We start from the raw sequence: 18,751 nt of genomic DNA on the forward strand, positions 1-18,751 counted from the left end.
GGAGGTGGGAGACGACTGTCTGGGGCGAGCCCGCCTTCAACAACCAGTCGTCGAGATAGGGGAAGACTGAAAACCCTGATCTGCGCAGATGAGCTGCGACCACCGCCATCACTTTCGTGAACACCCGAGGGGCACTGGTGAGGCCGAAGGGGAGCACGGTAAACTGAAAGTGCTCTTGGCCCACCGTGAACCGCAGGTAACGCCGGTGGGCCGGGAATGTGGAAATATGCGTCCTGCAAGTCCAACGCTACCATCCAGTCTCCAGGGTCTAGGGCAGCTAGAACCTGAGCCAAAGTTAACATCTTGAACCTTTCCTTCCGGAGAAAGGCATTGACGTTCCGGAGGTCCAAGATAGGGCGTAGGCCCCCTTTGCCCTTCTTGGGAACCAGAAAGTAGTGGGAATAACAACCACGACCTACTTCTGGGCTCGGAACGCGCTCGACGGCCCTCGGGCCGAAACTTCCTCGTGGAGAAGATTCAAATGATCCCCCGAGATACGGTGGTGCTGCGGTGGCATGGCTGGAGGGGTCGTCTCGAAGGGGAGGGAGTAGCCCCTTCGGACGATTTGCAGCACCCACCTGTCCGATGTGATGGACCGCCAGTGGAGCAGGGGATGGCGAACTCTGCCGCCCACTGGCATGGAATGGGCCTGAAAGCTCGGACTAGGAAGGCTTTGAGGCGGATGCTGCCGGGGTGGATGTGGGCTGACCGAGTCGTCCTCCAGAACCGCCTCGGCAGAAACCACGTCTGCGACCGCGCGCAGGTTGGTTCTGCGGCTGGTGGCTAGGCGTACGTGAGGAGGCACCCCTTCCTTGGCCACGAAAGGCGGAAGTTTGCGACCGCGGGGCCGAGAGGCCCAAGGACTTGGCCGTAGCCCGGGAGTCCTTAAAGCGATTCAGCGCACTGTCCGCTTTCTCGCCGAAAAGGCGAGTGCCATCAAAGGGCATGTCCATGAGGGTGCTCTGGACATCGCCCGAAAAGGACGTGGACCGCAGCCAGGCGTGACGTCCAAGCGCCACTGAGGTAGAAATGGCCCTACCCAGCGAGTCCGTGGTGTCAAGCCCACATCGGATAGCATGTCGCGCTGCATCCCTCCCATCGGCCAGAGCCTGGGTAAGTCGTGTCTGGACCTCCTCCGGACACAGGGGCAGCAAGTCCTCCACCGTATCCCACAGAGAGTGGGAATAACGGTCCAAGAGACAGGCGGTGTTCAAAGACCGCAGGCCCAGACTAAGGGAGGAGAACAGCTTTTTGCCGAACTGTTCCAGTCTCTTGGAATCCCGGTCCGGCGGAGCGGTCGGGAAGGAGGATTGGGAGGTAGAGGCCTGGATAACCAGGCTCTCAGGGGTAGGGTGTTGGGACAGAAAACTGGGAGTCGACCGGAGCAGGGCGGTGGCGCCTGGCGACGTTCCTGTCCACAGGAGGAACTGTGGAGGGCTTGGACCAGGTGCCCTGCAGAACGTCAGTGAGGGCCTCATTGAATGGCAGCAGAGGCTCAGTGGAGCTTGCTGCAGACTGAAGCACCTCAGTGAGGACGTTAGTCCTCACAGCCACGGCAGGTAGCTCGAGCCCAAGGGCTGCGGCCGCCTTGCGCAGCACCACAGAGAAAGCAGCACCCTCCTCCGAAGCCACAGTCGGAGGAGAGAGGAGTCCAGTGTCCGGAGAGGTATCCAGACCACTGGCCTCCCCCAGTTCATCTGCCCAGTCCTGTGACAGTTGAGCCTGAACGGCCATAGGATCCTCGGAACCCTCCCATTCGCCCCCATCATCCGATTCCTGGTATGCAGGAGGAAGGATCGGAGCCGGGCGATAGACAAAATGTGTCTCCAGCGGCGCCGAACGCGGCGTCCATCGACGCCGTAACGGCGCCGGGCCCGGAGCGGGGCTGAACTGGGGCTCGACGCCGAGTGGAGTCGGCGTCGGAGGTGGTACCGGTGTCGACGACTGCGGAGGAGGCGTGACAAGGTCGACCGGCGTCGCGGGGACTTGGGAACGGGTCCCTCGGGCACTTGCGGCGTAGAGGCAGGAGCAGTCGACGGCGCCGGAGCCGCCGGCAGGCAAGGTTGCCCAGTCGGGCCCGCGGGGCCCGAAGGCGGAGCCAGCGGGCGTCGAAGGCGGAGCCAGGTTCCTCATGGCCGAGAGGAAGGCACTGACTTCCGCCGGCGTCGCGTCAGTCCCAGGGACCGGCGGGTATGGGGACTTGCGCGGCGCCTGTGGCTCCGCGGGGGTGGAACCACCCTGACCCTCGGCCGAGTCGCGCGACCGGCGAGGGGAGTCCGAAGAGCGGTGTCGCCTCTTGGACTTCTTGGAGTGCATCGACTTACCCGAAGACTTGGAGCCAGACGATCGATGACGACGTCAGCTGCGGCTCCGCGACCGATCCTTGGACCTCCTCCTGGACCGGGATCGAGAGGGGCGCGGAGCCGAGTGGCGAAGCTCGAGAAGCTTACGGGACCGCTCCCGTCTAGCCTTCAAGGTCAGGGCCTTGCAGTCCGAACACGACGCCGCGTCGTGGTCGAGGCACAAGCAGTAAAGGCACCGGCGGTGATGGTCCGTAACCGACATCAAGCGGTTGCAGTCAGCACAGGCTTTAAAACCAGGCATCCTACCGGCACCGGAGTCGAGACAAGATCAAAAAGGATCGAAAAACGTTAGTCAAAAAGTGACTAAAGGGGTAGCTCTCCCGGATCTGCGCTTACTGGCGCGGAAAAAAGAAGAACTAACGTCAGCGCGCGAGGGCGGCGTCTAAGTACTCCGACGACGTCATTCCGGCGCACGACGCCGACGCCGCAGACGACGCCTAGGGACGCGCAAGGGGTATTGCTGACGAAAAATCTTCGGGATCCAGTCTGATGCCTGGGGATATTCTAAGGTGAGGAATCTAACTAACGTGTTTCTTTCAGATTAAACTGTTCTCACGACGCCGGGTAAACTCTTAATGATGTGGGTGGGATAAAGGCAGAGTGGTGGACGTATAGTCCTCTGCAGTGCTTAGTTTTTCAAACAGAGTGCTGCTACCCAAAGCTCTGCTCAAAAGCCCCCCGGCCGGTGCAATTAAGAGTGGCTGCACGCAATATCAAGACTGCGTAGTCTCAAAAACCAACTCCTACCTCTCTAATCTACCACCAGGCACTTCCTACCACTTTCTCACTCTTGCACGTTTCTTTTTCCTTTTATGTTTTTCAAGCAGCATAGAACTTACAAAATTGGAGAAAATTTTGTAATTGCTGTAATATGCCCCAACAGGTGGGCTCACATATATCAAAGATCAACCCCAGCAAGCAATAGCCACAAAACATTAAACAAAAGAAGAAAAAAAAATAACCTCCCTCTCCCCTCCCTATTCTAATGAGTTTTAACTCTGTCCCGTATTTATCTAACCATGTCTGGACTTACAACATACATTTGACCAATCTCGTCAGTCCATGGTAAATCCTGCGGTTATAGGCTGCTTCCACCTGCAACTTTTAGCCTTGTAATGAACATTGCATCGTATCGCAACTGGTCGCTCTTGACAAAAGTATAACAAAGCGTATTATTCAAACCTTGCCCATGCCCCCTCTCCTCTCCCACCTCCCACTGGTACCCTACGTGCTTCAACAACTGTATAATCAGACCTCATGGTTACAGCCTACTCTGTCTGCTCTGGGTCTGTCAGCTCTTCCTCTAGGATTCGTCAGCCTGAGAAGGCGAAGGTATTTCGGACACGTAATTTCGTGAAATTCTGCTGATAACAGCTCGATGAGAAGTTTCCACACATCTTTGAATGTGCCCTCAGAGTTTGTGAGGGAAGCGTGGATTCGTTCCATCCCCATAATGTACCACATTATGTAGAACCAGCCATTAAACGTGGGTATAATCTGTGTCCCCCAGTGAGTTTTGATATTGTGGAACGCTGTTCCAAGAGCCAGACCAATCTGTTTCCCTTTCAAGGGATTTCAAGGGGAACATTAAGGAATTAGGCAAACCCAGGATTACATCGGGCGGTAGTCTCGGGATCTGTGTGTCGACACGCAAGTCCACCTCATCTAAAAGTTTTGGCCAGTATGATTTCAAAAGGGGACATTTCCATAATAGATGTACTAAGGTGCCCTCCCCTCCACATCCACGCCAACAAGTGGGGCTGCGGTTTGGTTTCCCTTTGAGGCGCACTGGGGTGAGATAGCAATATGTGGCTATCTTCATAGCTGTTTCCTTACTAGCTGTGTTTCTTGCCGTGTGTTTGGCCCTACAATAGATTTCTCCCCATTCCTTTTCCGACAATGTCCGTCCCAATTCTTTTACCCAGCGTGCTTGGCCCACAGTGGGTGATGGTGGTGGTGGGCGGGGGGAGGGTTTGTGGCATAACATGTTGCAGATTTACAAGATTAGTCTCTTATCTTTTTTGGTAACCAGCCATTATTCGTAACTGGTTAATTTCCGGCTGGCTTGGGAGTATATGTCAGGCTGAAGTACCAAATGTCTTATTTGTGTATATCGAAAACGCTCTGTCTCAGGCAGTGCGTAGTCAAGTCTCAGCTGTATGAATGGTACTATCCCATCTAGATCGAATAAGTGTCCCACTGCTTTGCAAGGCGTTTTACATTACTCCGCAAAAGCCTTACTCCACTCCAGGCGTGAACTCATTATCTAGTATTGGAGTCATCGGGGAAGGAAATGTCGTGAGGTTTGCCTTATTAGCCACCTTGTCCCACACCTCCATAAGTTATGGGTGACCTCCACAGACTTAGTGGCCTTTCTACCCTCTGTAAGAATGGAATCTTCCATAAGGCTTGCCACGCTAGAGCCCTATCTTGAAAGAGCCATTGTTTCTCGGACTACTCTCTGCTCCACTCTACCAGGAATCTCAGCGGAGCTGCCCGATAATAGTCTAAGAGGTTCGGTATGGGCCATGCTCCTGTCCAGACAAACTGGCTGATTTCAGTCTGTAACTGAGCGAGGATGCCTTTAGGCGGTGCAACCGGTAGTGTTTGAAAGGGAATAATGCTTTGGGTAGGATCGACATCTGAACTGCCACCACCCGGCCCAACAATGATAGGCGGTGATGTCTCCAGCTGCTCAAGTCTTTCTTAATTTGCTGGGAGAGTTTCGCGTAATTGAGTTTAACCGTGTGTGGCACCGTCAGAGCCAGTTCGAGGCCCGTATATGGAATAGACTCCACCACTTGAATCATCGAAGCACCATGTCCCCCAGTCTCCGGATCCAGTACCGTCCCCGCCAAGGGCAGAATCTGGGATTTCCCCACATTAACTTTGAACTGTGACACCTGTCCGAAAGAGTCCAATTCCCGCATAAAAGTAGCAAGCCATCTCCTCAGGGAGTGCAGGAAAGCTAGGATATCAGTGTAGAGGTTTATGACACGTTGCTCCCCTCGAAATAGAACCCCCTCGATTTCGGGATTATCTCTTACTTTTTGGGCCAGCGGTTCCATGTATAGGGCGAACTGGAAGGGCGACAATGGGCACCCCTGCCTGGTGCCCCTTTGAATAGCAATGGGGCAAGAAGAGACCCCATTAACCCAGATTGTAGCGGTGGGGGAGCTGTAGCACCCGGCAACCCAAGATCGAAATCTGTGTCCCACCCCAAAGTGAAGCAGCGTCCGTTCCAGAAAACCCCAATCAACCCGGTCGAACGCCTTTTCGGCATCCACCGTTAAGAGTAGAACATCCATATTCATGCAGTAGGCTTGATCTCTTAAATGCAGGGCCCGTTTTGGGCTGTCTCCGCTTTGCCGGGTCTGGACAAAACCGGCCTGATCCGGTTCTATAATACCAGGCATTATTGAGCCGAGTTGCATTGCCACTACGCTTATGGACATCTTTAAGTCCACATTGAGGGACACCGGACGGTACGACCCACACCGTGTTCTGTCTTTCCCGGGTTTGGGAAGCACAACGATGGCTGCCGAGAACATCCCTGCCGGGATCGATCCCAGGCCCTCAAAAAATTAAAAAGCTGCATCAGCACTGGTGCTAGGATGTGGCAAAAGGTTTTATAGAAACCGGCCGAAAAGCCATCTGGTCCAGTGACTTGAGAAGCTCCAATGACTTCTTCCTGTCTAATTGGTGAGTCCAACATCTCTGCACTATATTTTGTAATCTGGGATGTTCTCACCCCTTCTAAGTACTCTGTCATAAGGTGCTCCGGCCTCTCCTCCCACTTATATAAGGTGGCGTAGAAATCTTTGAACTATATAGCCGACGTCCATTAGATTGATATGTTGGATCCTAGATTGCGGACTCCTGGCCCTGAGTTCATTTGCTAGCATTCGCCCTATTTTGTCTCCGCCCATGTAGTAGGAATACTTTAAACGCAATGCGGTATATTCTGCTCTATCAAGGTCCAACCCTGCCAGTTGTGCCCTTGCTGCTTTCAACTGTTTCCAGACTCTTGGTGCTCCTGTCCGCCTGTGGACCCTCTCCAATTCCATTACCTGTGCCCCTAGTTGCTCCAGTTTCTCTCTCCGTTCCTTATTCTCCGCTGCGGCTATGGCGATTAGCTCACCACCGCTTTCAGAGCCTCCCACAGCATAGCGGCCGAGACATCTGGGGTGTCAATTTCGAGGTAGTCCTTAATACACTTAGTGATGTGTTACTACCGTGGGATTGCGTAGCAGGTTTTCCCTCAGCCTCCAACCCCGACACTACACTGTGGAGGTAATCTTACAGAGATCAGTACGGCATCGTGGTCCGACAGAGCCGCCGGTATAATAACGGCACATCCACCAGTTTATTAGCTTCCACTGTACCCATTATGTGATGAAGCCGAGAGTCTGTGCCATGGGCACGAGAGTAAAGTGTGTATTGCGAGGTGTGGGGGTGCTTATCCCGCCAGCAATCCACTAGTACCAAGGTTTGAAACCAACTGATCCCCCCTCTTGCAACAATCCACCCCCCTTGGGTAAACCGGTTCCCTGACCTATCTTTAGTAACATCCATCACTGTATTAAGATCTCCACCCACTACGGTCAGGCATTCTTGCCTGTGCATGATCTCGGAGAAGGCTGCTTGTAAAAAGCGTTCCTGTCTGGAGTTAGGAGCATACACCGAGCCTACCACCGAAGTGTGCCTTTTCATCTGCAGTGTGTAAGCCAGAAGCCATCCTTTGATTTCAGCCACTTTATCCTTCCTCCACTCGGAAGCGTCTGGCTATCAAGATTGCCACCCCGCCTTTTTGAACTGTTAGGGAAAAGCACAGGACCTTAGCCGGTGCCAATCCCTAGAGAGCAGATGAGTTTTCTGCAGTAGGCATATTTCTGCCCCCGAGTTCTCCAAGTACGAGGATAGCCTCTCTTAACCGGATTGAGGCCTTTCATATTTAGCGTTGGGACCTTCAGTGTATCATATCACAATCTGAGAGTGGGTGTTGCATTAGCCTGCCATGTCCCCAAGTATCTACCTCCCCGCCATAGCATCTTCATCCCAGAGCCATTGCGCTCCCAGTAAACTCCATAAGTTCCTATATTCCGGTCCTTGTAGGTACCAGTACCCCTCCCTAACCCCAACTTTGCGCTCAGCAAGTCCCCAGAATGTCCAGGACCCGTAGGCCAAGACCGCGTGTCCCTGGTAGCCCAATGTGTCGGGGGCAAGTTGTGGTCTAAAAGGAAAGAAAAAAACCTTGTGCAAGTCTCCTCGCTCCCTTCGGAAAATTCCTCTGCCCGCCCTGCCCTCTAGTTCCACTTATCTGTCCCACGAGATCTCAGTCACCTCATGGGGTCGTTGTCCCCTTTGGTGGCGTCTGAGGTACGACCCTCGGTCCCACTTGTCGAAGGGAGCTTGGACAGCATCTCTCAGGTTGCGGTCCTTTTTCGCCCTTACCGTGGACATGCTAGCTTCTTCAATCCGTTGTTTCGTCAGCAGGACTTGATGTGGTTTGAACACGTCGCTCCCGGTCTATGTAGGGAAATAAGGACTCATCAGCAGGGGGGTGGGGGGGGTTTGTTAGGGGGAGAGGTTGGTGGTGTTGCCATCGTATTCCTGGCCTGGGCCTTACTTGTGCTGTCCAGGCCTAGGCTGAGGAGTGGGTCTCTTTTGGCGTCGACAGGCCTGGGCGTCTGCGTTCAGGTCCTCGCAGCGTTGATGCCTCAGCTGTGCTGCTCCATTTCACCCTCAGACCTATGGACACAAGTACACCTAGAGTTCCCCAATCTATTCCTCCACTTCTGAGCCCGTTCCCACCCTTAGGGCCATCGCCCGCTAATCTCTCAGGGGTCACCGTGGCCCTGCATCTTCGTGATTGCAGTAAGGAGAGGGGCACTTCTCCCCTCCGTCACCCAGGCTCCGTTTCCGGGTTTCGGTCTCTGTCCCCTCAGCTGCTGCCTTGGTCCTGTGTGTTTGGAGCTGCCTGGAGCACCCACCGCGGCCCCCCTCACCCGTGCGGGTCACTCCCAGGCTGGTAGCTGCACCTGTCTGTCTGGGGAGACGTGCGCTGGTGTGACTCCGACCGGGGAAGCGCGCAATGCACTCTCAGGTGATTCCTCTTGTTCCCACTTCACCCAGCGTGTGCTGTATTGAGAGGGGCCGTGCCTTCCACGTTGAAGTCCACTCGCTAGGCCCGGCTGCTCCGGCCTCCCGCTCCTTGATTTCTGCACTGCCAGTTACCGCTGCGTTGCGGGCCCCTCCACACTGCGCAGATCGGCCCACACCAGTCCAATCTTGTCTCTGCCCGGTGTCGGCGCCGCACTCTCTGGGGACTTGTCGTGCCTGTGATCTGGACTCCGGAGCGCCCGATTGTGATCCGGTACGGCCTGGTGTTAATGCCCTCCGCCGCCCTCACCTGAAGTATGCCCCCCCCGCCAGCAGAGCCCTCAGCCCTGTAGACGACCGCTCCTCCGCAGTTATCGCTTCGACACCCGTGAGGTCCTCTTCTGGCCTTGCCCAGCCACTAGGCAGCTCTCAAAGTGCGGCGCTTCCGCTGGGGCCTCAGTTGAGTTCTCTAGGCCGGCCGCCATCTTCTGTCCGGAAGGAGCTCCGTCGTTGATTTAGCTTGGTTCCTGAAAATCGGGCCCACAGCTACCTCTCCTTTCTCCACGACACCGCTTGCCACCAGGCGCTGCAGCACACCTAGTCTGCGCTACTTGAGGAGACAAAACTGGTATTTTGGGCTGAACTGGTCGATCTGGAGCGGGGAGACGAGGAAAGCATGTCTTACCCGATCGCCATCTTGGCCACGCCCCTCTCTTTCTCCTTTTATGACAGTTTTTCTATCTTTTCGTCTGCCTTTTCCCTTTGTTTTCCATTCTCTTGCTCGCAGTCAATGTCTGAGGGGAAATAAGTTTCAGTACCCAAAAATGAATGCCGGTGGCCCCACCAGCAACCACTTACTCAAATGAAACACTGCCTCTGCCACCGCCTTGAATCGGTTTGTAAAACTCAGGGGGTGGGGGGGTTTAAACAATGATCAATCCTTTGGACTGTGTGTCCGCCCTGCAAGAGTATCACCTTTAGTCATTGGTATTCCATTATGCACTAATTTCACATTCCTTTCTTAATTCCTCTGAGTGCAAACTAAAACGTTGAGAGCAGACAGACGTTCCCCTCAAAGAGTAGAAAGATTATGCATAAGACTTAACCTCTAAGCCATTTATGAATAAGTGTCCTTGTTTGAAAATATATCACTGACTCATTCAAACGGTTAGTGTGGCAGAGTGGATTATCCACTGCAGACTGACGGATATCCCACTTCACTTGCAGATCCCCAGCTCATTTAGAGGTGGATGATCTCTGAGTTTCCAACAGCAGAGCCTTGTTCACCTCTGCCATCGGAAATCCTTAGAGGGTGGCCCCTTTACCACAGGCCCGCCGACTCCTGAATGTCAGTGGACCCACCCTTTTTAGGATAGACCTTCCATCATTCCTTGCTCCTGCCTGGGTACGCCATGTGTGGCATGGCAGTACCCGGCAGGAAAGATGAGGGAAGAACCCCACAAGTTGAGAAAAATCCCCTGCACCATTTGGGGCAATTGCTGTTCTGCTTTACTGAAACATCTCTCCACTCTAAAGGGAAAACAAAATGAATAACTAGAGGGCCACCACAACAAGACTGACCCAGCATTACATTTTTGCCATACGGGCTTCCACTGCGACAGTAGCAGCACTATCATGAAAATAGGCCTCTGCCACCTCAGCCTCTTGGCAGACTGCCCACCAGTCTTGCACTGTGCCCTTAGTGTATATTATTTATGTGTTACTAGTATCTGAGTTTAAGATCTCCCCTAAAGAGTAAGCCTTAACTGCTCAACAACTGCCCGCTGAAAGTCACAGCATAAGAGGATGTGAGCTCACAAATCAAAGGTACCAGAGGAAACGGCTACCTCAATTACTAGAGACCTAGCGAGCTGAACTGTCGATGGAGTCACTATATCAAAATTTGACCATGACCTTGTGGACATCCTATCGAAATATTTAAAACTCCAGAGTCTCCCAGAGTTAACTTTTTAGTATGAGAAAAATCAAAGCAGTTTTCAGAGTAGGCTGTTGAACAGTGTGAGAAACAGTTCAATTGTCATCATTTAGACCTCAATCCAAAACTGGAAGAGCAGATGAGGCTGCTGACTTGCATTTAATTAACAGGGCGATGGGAACCTCTGTAGTAGGCATTAATAATGACTTAACATCTTTGAAATGAGTGAAAGATAAAGACTCTTTTAAAAGCTTTATACCCTCTGTTGGGTTTTTCAACTTAGGACAGAGGAGCAATGCATTTGAGTGACAATCAGGCGTATCTGACTACACAGTAGCCTTTCTTATGCTGTAATTAGAAAAGAAAGAAAAGCTCTGTTTGCATAATTTTGAAGAATAGGTAAACCTATTAAGCAAATATTTGCTGGAAATTGAATAAATAGACTAGAGCTAGCAATTCCTGCAAATTTTGTCCCATAAAAGTTCCACCTGCTCCACATGTTCATATGTTACATGCAGCACTGTGCTGAGCTGTATTCTTGAACGTAGCAGGGCATTGTTCTCTTGAGGGGGTACAGAATATTACTAGCCATGAATGCTGGTATTACTCCAATCACCTATTCATACCTACTTCAAACAAAGATAATATATGCCGATATAAAAAGAATGCATTTCTCAATTGCTTTGCAATGATGTGGCATAAACAGTAACTCATGAACCTACCCATAGGAGGAGAAGTACATCATTGTTTGTTGTTCCCCAGTATCCCAGCATCCCCACAACGATGAGGAAACAGCAGACAGCAATCATCGCTGGGTGGACCACAGGAACATAGGCAAAAATCACAGCTTCCTCCACTCTGAAAACAAATAATGTTTTAACCTTCCGAGAAAATATTTTACTTTATATAGGTTACTTCTTGCAATTTTAAATGTTATGGCCATAAAACAGAAATACATATCCTTATTTTGTTAACTTCCTGAGAAAATATTTTACTTTACATAGGTTGCAATAGGACATTTCAATTTCTCCTGAAATCAGATACCTTGCAGTATTGTGCTTAAATGTAATTTTCTATTTACTTTTTGATTGCCAATGCATGTTGGCTGCAAAATAAATAAATACTATCAGTTATTGATAGTTATTCTGCAGGCCAAACATGCATCAGCAACTCTATTGTTATGGTTACATTAATGTCTAACAGGGACAGATAATACATTTTCTGTTACATTGTTTTTAAATGAAAGTCATGCAAAAGAACATACTTAACAAGTAAAAATCCATTCTTTACTTTTAAATGACAGGGGCACAAAAACAGTGGCCTAAAAACTCAAGAGCTATCCACGTCTCAGTTCGGGGATATCCGATCAGAATAGAGGTGAGTTGTATGAACTGTTGATATCTCAGTGATGGGATAGATGTAAAAGTGGTATGCCCATGTATGAATATTATGCACCGAGAAGGTCTCATTACTTGTAAATCTGTGCACGCTGAAAATAAAAAAAATTAAAATAGTGAAACCTCTCTCAATGTCTTTGTAGTAGGATATTTATGCATAGTGCAGGTCAATAGGTGTACCATGTGAACCCTGTAAATAGCCTGGTCCTGGGATATCAGTGAATGGCACAGGACAGTCGAGAGATGGCTCAGGGGAGCTGTGAATGTTTCAAAAAGCAAATTCCTGATTAATGTCAGTAGAGGTCTCCCATGATTAAGGAGAGCACTGAGTGTCTTAACACTGAACTATCAGTGCATGGTTGAAGTCTAATCAGAGGAGCATTATTAAGGCTTTGTGAATCTCTCAGTACTGTGACACCAAAGCATGCAGAGCCGCACACTGACGCAACCTCTACTTACTGGCTTTCAGAACAGTAAGCAGTGTGCCCCACTGTGTTTCTTCTTGGGCCAGGGTATATGGTTGTGCCAAACTATCGCCCCCCCTTCTTGTCTCAGCTCTACCTCTACTACTAAGGCTTCATCCCCACTCTAGTCTGAGCTCTCCAGCTATATCTACAGATCTTTCCTGAGCTCAAGAAACCTCTAAAGAGCCCCTGCTTCATGACCAGGAGTTAGTGAACGCAGATCATGAAAGCACTTCATACTTCATATGTGCTAGTATGAGTAGACCTTCGCTGCATGCAGTCTAGTAGGAGCTGAGGCAGAGCTAGATCCGAGGCAGGAGGAAACAAACACCCCTCTCCAGTCATCAATAGGGAATGGCAGTAAAAATCCTTCTTCCTACTTCTCCTTTTCACTTTTTCTTTTCCTCATTTTCCACTTTTTAGGCATACTAGCTTTTTCCTCCTCCTTCTGCAGACAATTGACAGTCCCTACAGTGGGATGCCCGTCACAATGCCAACTTACAAAATATCACTGTCCAAGTTTTCTATCCACACTATCGACTATCACAATTTTGTGAAGGTAAATTACACAGTGGCGGATGCTGCTGTGCAGCTAGGTCAGTGTTTATAGTAAGAAAGTTTTTTGTTTCACTAACAACTTTGGTGCGGTCTGACGAATCTTCATAAAACTTTCCAGTACAAACTTCATCCACCTCAGATCCTCCCTGTTAAGTGTCGGGCTGATCCATCAAGTGGGACCCGAGAAAAGGACGGTCCCAAAAATGTTTTTGGCCATGTTAATTCTCACAGGAAATTTTGGAAAGTAATACAAAACCAATTACACAAAATATGGCAGAACGTTAGCGGTTCCTCAGAAAGCATGCTTTGCATTATTTGGTGTAAACCTATTCAGTCATCTTTAGGTCTCACCTAGCGATGCAGTACGCATGCGCTGCTCGTTCTGCGAGAGCTATAGTAATCTATATTTTAGAAGGAGACTTTAAGCCTCGCCCCTGTTTTCAATTGGCTGGCGTTATAGTTTAGGGTAAACGCTGGCTTGGGAATCGGGCTTTTTGGTTACCGCCCTGTCGCTATTTGGGACGGCCCATTTGGACTGGCCCACACCATCTTTGTTTCCCGTTGCAGCACGCATGCACTGCTAGCTCTGCGAGAGCTATACTAATTGATATTTTTTTTTTCTTTTTCCTCCTTCTGTTCCCGGACAGCTACTTCAGAAACTATTTGCACGGAGACACAAGGTAACTGTGTGCGTAGGCTCACCCCGCAGCTATAATCGCTCAGTTGCATAATAAATGGCGAACACACATACGCACTCAACAAGAGCTGACAAAAAAATTTAGTGTGAGTTCGCAAACTTTACGCACCCTCGATAACAAGTTCAGATTACAGTCTTGACGCGCAGTGTTCAGTCGGCGAACTACGTTTAACTCGGCAATTAACAAGCACAGCAACGAGCTCACACGCACAAAGTCTAGCAAGGCCCAAACAGGTTTCAAATATAGACACCACTGCAACAAGCCTTTGTGCGCCCAATGATCAGACTAGATAAGCATTTGGAACTTTTAAAATCCCCACGCTCCATGCAGGTAGTAATCCATTACTGGCCCACTGTTTATTGTGCGTTGACTCCATTAATTATTACAGCCTAAATCACAAGCAGCGCTTGATAAACTTAATTGCTTACCAGCATCCAGTTTCCAGGCACCAAACTCCAACAACCACAGAACCTGCCATTGGTACACTTGTAAACCTCACTGCTTATTGCCTCCCAGGCTCTTCCAGGGTTGGAGAGGTCTCCTATCTGTCCTCTGCAAGGAGCCTAATCTTGTCGCCATGTAGAAGAAAGTCCCACTTCAGGTTTTCTTAGTAGCTTATTTATTTAAGGGACATCTCCAGCAGTCATCAGCAGTTAATTCTATCTTCCCAGCAACCGTTCCTCCCAGCTACTGCTCCATCATACATTGCAACTGGTCACCTGGAACCCGTTGGTCACCTAGGGAAACCTCATTAATAACTCCACAGGCCTGGCAATAGCAAACAAGCATTTGCAATGCAATAGGTCTCGCAATTGCGAGATTTTAAGCTATTGGCATTGTAAATGGCAATGTCTTTTATTTATAGGTTTAAAAAACCTGTAATAATAAAAGGCATTAGCATTTACAATACCAATTGGTTAAGTTTGTAAAATGCTTGACCTATTGCATTGCAAATACTTGCTGTAAATATACGTTTGAAGAGGTGCTTAGAAAGGTCATGTAGGGGTTAAAAAAAATAGGCATATCTACATGGTTTATTCTGTGAGAGTTGAGCTGTGCCATAAATTAAAATAAGGAAAAAGCTACTTACCAGTATGAATCTGCTCTTGGCAGGTAGAGCTGCAGATCCACACACTGAGCATAGCTCGTCATCTGGTGTTGGGCCCGGATGTTTGCAGTTGTTTTTGTCTTGGAAAGGTCTTTGGAAGTCACGAGATAGGGAACTCCTCCTTTGGATCATAGTGTGCATGGGCATCGGCTCCATCCTTAGAAGGTTTTTTCGTCAGCAGGGAAATGGAGTTTTGTAAGAAACAGAAAGATGCCCATGTATGCTGTATCTAATTAAGAAAGTACTGTAACAGATAGAGGTAGCCGGGGAGGCGGGTGGGCATGTGTGGATCTGCAGGTCTACATGCCAAGAACAGATGCATACTGGTAAGTAGCCTATTCCGTTCGAGGCATATGAGCTGCAGATCACACAGTTATCATAGATTGCATAGCAGTACCAGTCCCTAGCGGTGACCACCAGTATGTGTTGCAGTAGTTTGAAAGAGTGTTTTGAGTACAGCCTGGCCCACACTAGCTTGTGGTTTTGTTTGCACATCTACACAATAGTGCTTTGTGAATGTGTGCGGTGTAGACCATCTAGCTGCTTTGCAGATGTCATCTAGGGGAATGTTCCCTAAAAATGCCATTGAAGACCCTATCTTTCGGGTAGAGTGGGCGTTAGGAGGAACAGTTAATGTACGTTTTGCTTTGTGATAGCAAATTTGTTTGCATTTGACAATCCACCTTGCTATCCCAGATTTTGATATGGGGTTGCCTTTATGTGGTGGTGAGAAGGACACGAAAAGTGGTTTTATCTTGCAAAAAAGTTTTGTCCTTTCAATGTAATAAAGCAGTGCTCTTTTAACATCTAGAGTGTGGAGAGCTCTATCTGCAACTGTTTGTGGTTGCGAGAAGAATACTGGCAACTCTACAGACTGATTGAGGTGGAAGGGTAGAAATAACCTTAGGGAAGAATTTTGGATTGGTTCTGAGAACCACTTTGTTATGATGGAGTTGTATAAAGGTTCTTGAATAGTTAGTGCCTGTAGCTCGCTGACTCTAAGGGAAGTAATAGCCACTAGGAAAGCAACTTTCCATGTTAGAAATTGTAGCTCGCATTTGTGCAGAGGTTCAAAGGGAGGGCTCATTAGTCTTGTGATAACTATGTTTGAATTCCACACAGGTGAGGGTGGTACCCTGGGAGGAATTATCCTTTTGAGGCCTTTCATACATGCCTTGACGGCAGGTACCCTGAAGAGCAACAAGCGTTGTCTATTTTGTAGGTAGGCTGCTATGGCAGCGAGATGTAACCTATTAGAGGTGTACCCTAAATTACACCTTTGAAGATGCAGTAGATAACCTATGATGTGGTGAATAGACACATCTAAAGGATTGATGGTGTGACAATATATCACAAATAGTTTCCACTTGGCTGCATAGCAGGCTCTAGAGGTGGGGCATCTAGCTTCTCTGAAAACATTCATACAGTCAGGGGGAAGGTTTAGGTGACCAAACTAAGGCCTCAGGAGCCAGATCGCTAGGTTGAGCTGTGCTGGGTCTGGATGTCTGATCTCTCCACGGTTCTGTGTTAACAGGCATGGGGAGAGGTAGTTTTTGGTGCGGGACTACAGCTAGTTCCAGTAATGTGGTGCACCACAGTTGTCTGGCCCATGTTAGAGCAACTAGGATGAGAGTCAATGAGTGTTGCTGCAGTTTGCGCACCACCAGTGGAATGAGTGGGAGAGGCAGAAAAGCGTACGCAAATATGCCTGACCAATTGATCCATATCGCATTGCCTTTGGACAATGGGTGTGGATATCTGGCGGCGAAGCTTGGGCATTTGGCGTTTGTGTGGCGAAGAGATCTCTGGTTGCCCCCACATCTGGAAAAATGGTTGAAGAACTTGCAGATGAAGTTCCCACTCGTGAATCTGTTGCGTCTGACTTAATAGATCGGCTATGTTGTTCTGGACTCCCGGAACATGTTGGGCTACAAGAAAATGTTCTGAGGAATAGCCCATCTCCATATGCTTTGCGCCAGTTGAGAGCTGTAGGGAGTGTGTCCCGCCTTGCTTCTGTATTTAGTACATGGCTGTCATGTTGTCGGTGCGGACTAGGACAGCCTTCCTGATATTTGTTTCTGGAATGCCTTTAGGGCTAGGAATATGGCTAGTAACTCCAGATGATTGATGTGGAGTAACTTTTGTTGAGGCGTCCACCTGCCCTGCATGGTGTGATGCAATAGATTCGCTCCCCAGCCAGGGAGCGATGCGTCCGCTGTTAGCACAATCTGTGGATCCGGCTCGATGAACGGTTGCCCTTTGGAAAGGTTTTTGGAGTTCCACCACTGCAGAGAGCGATGAGAGCGACCGTCCACCAACACCAGATCTGTTAGCTGACCTTGAGCCTGGTTCCACTGACATGCCAAACATTCCTGCAGGGGACGTATCTGGAGTCTTGCATGAGGTACTATGAATATGCAAGAGGCCATCATCCCTATCAACTGCATGAACACTCGAGCTGTAAGTGTTGCGGCTGAAATTTCGTTATGATGCTCTGTATGCTTGCTATCCTGGCTGGGCTGGGATATGCAAGTGCTTTTGAGGTGTTGATTGTGGCACCGAGGTACTGTTGTATGTGGGACGGCTGTAGTCGTAGGTGAGACTGTGTGGTTTACTGTAAACCCTAAGTTGTGGAGTAGTAGGATTGTGGCGTGTGCGATGTACATATTGATAGTATAATTTGGCTTTTATGAGCCAGTCGTCTAAGTATGGGAAGGCGTGGATGTGCTGTCGCAACCGCCAGACACTTGGTTAATACTCTAGGTGCTGTGGTGACTCCGAATGGGAGTACCTTGAATTGGTAGTGCTGACCGTCCACTATAAACCTGGAGATATGTCCTGTGAGAGGTGTGAATGGAATATGAAAGTATGGCGTCCTTGAGATCAAGAGTGACAAGGAATCGCCTTGAGAGAAGGACATGTTGAAGCGTGACCATGTGAAAATGGTCTGATTGCATGTACAAGGTTTAGGGGTCTGAGGTCTAAGATAGGTCTTAGAGAGCCGCCCTTCTTTGGGATGAGGAAGTATTGGGAGTAAACTCCTGCGTTTTGCTGAAGCAGGGGACCTGTTCTATTGCATGTTTTTGTAGGAGGGAGATTACCTCCTGCTTAAGCAGCGATAAATGTTCTGGTGACATTGGGCGCTGTCTGGGTGGTATGTTTGGGGGGGGGGGGTAGAGGTGAGTTCTAGACAATATTCTGATTGAACGATTTGACTCACCCACCTGTCTGTGGTGATGTTGTTCCAGACAGGTGGGAAATGTAGCAATCTTCCCCCGACTGGAGTGGAATGGTCCGGGGGGGGGGGGGGGGGGGGGAAGTGGAGGGAAGTCATTGGGTAGGGGTGGAGGCAGAGCGAGTATTGCTGGTCTTGCCTCTACCTTTGTTAGGGTTGCCTCTGTAGCCTCCTCTTTGATAACCTCTGGTGAATGTGTCTGGGTGGGAGTCTTATAGGATGTGGAGGGGTTGTCAGAGGAGTAGCTTCTGGAGGTGCCCTTGTAAGAGGAGCGACGAAAGGAACGTCTGGGAGCTTGCGATTGCAAGGCTCCCATTGATTTAGCCGTGTCAGGTGTCTTTTCTAGAGATGAATCCACGGCAGGCCCAATTAGATGTTCCTGATCAAATGGCTGGAAGTTTGTACTTTAGGTTTAAAACCTGAAATGCGTAGCCATGCATGTCTACGCAGAAGGACACTTGTGTTGATGGCTCGGGAAGCGGTGTCTGCCACATCTAGAGCGCAATGAATGGAGGGGTTTGTGATGAGCTTACCCTCTTGTATGAAGTTGTGGCCTTGGTTTTGTATTTGTCAGGAAGGTGCTGCAATAGGGTCTCTAGCTCGTCTTAGTGTGCCCTATCGTATCTGGCTAACAAAGCTTGAGTGTTGGCAACGCGCCAGATATTAGCTTCTTGGGACGCTGTACATTTACCAGAGGCGTCCAAGAGTTTTGACTCCTTGTCGGGAGGTGGAGCGTCCCCTGACGTTTGTGAGTTAGCCCTCTTTCTGGCATTGGAGACCACTAAGGAATCCAATGGTATTTGGCCCTTAATGTATACGGGGTCTGCTGGGGCAGATTTGATTTCTTCTCTATCCTGGGGTTAATAACCCTAGCCCTAACAGGATCTTTG

The 18,751-nt window shown here is 49.6% G+C and overlaps 1 protein-coding gene across 4 annotated transcripts in view; it reads right to left on the reverse strand.

The window, feature by feature from the left end:
* TSPAN12 (tetraspanin 12) overlaps positions 1–18,751 on the reverse strand; it is a 326,891-nt gene that overhangs the window by 111,506 nt on the left and 196,634 nt on the right. For all 4 annotated transcript variants that reach the window (XM_085654151.1, XM_085654154.1, XM_085654152.1 and 1 more), the window contains one exon: positions 11,124–11,259. In XM_085654151.1, coding sequence (XP_085510277.1) covers positions 11,124–11,259 — 136 coding nt within the window. The remainder of the gene's footprint in view (positions 1–11,123; positions 11,260–18,751) is intronic.

This window comes from Triturus cristatus, chromosome 4_1, assembly GCF_964204655.1.
Source record: "Triturus cristatus chromosome 4_1, aTriCri1.1, whole genome shotgun sequence".
NCBI lineage: Eukaryota > Metazoa > Chordata > Amphibia > Caudata > Salamandridae > Triturus > Triturus cristatus.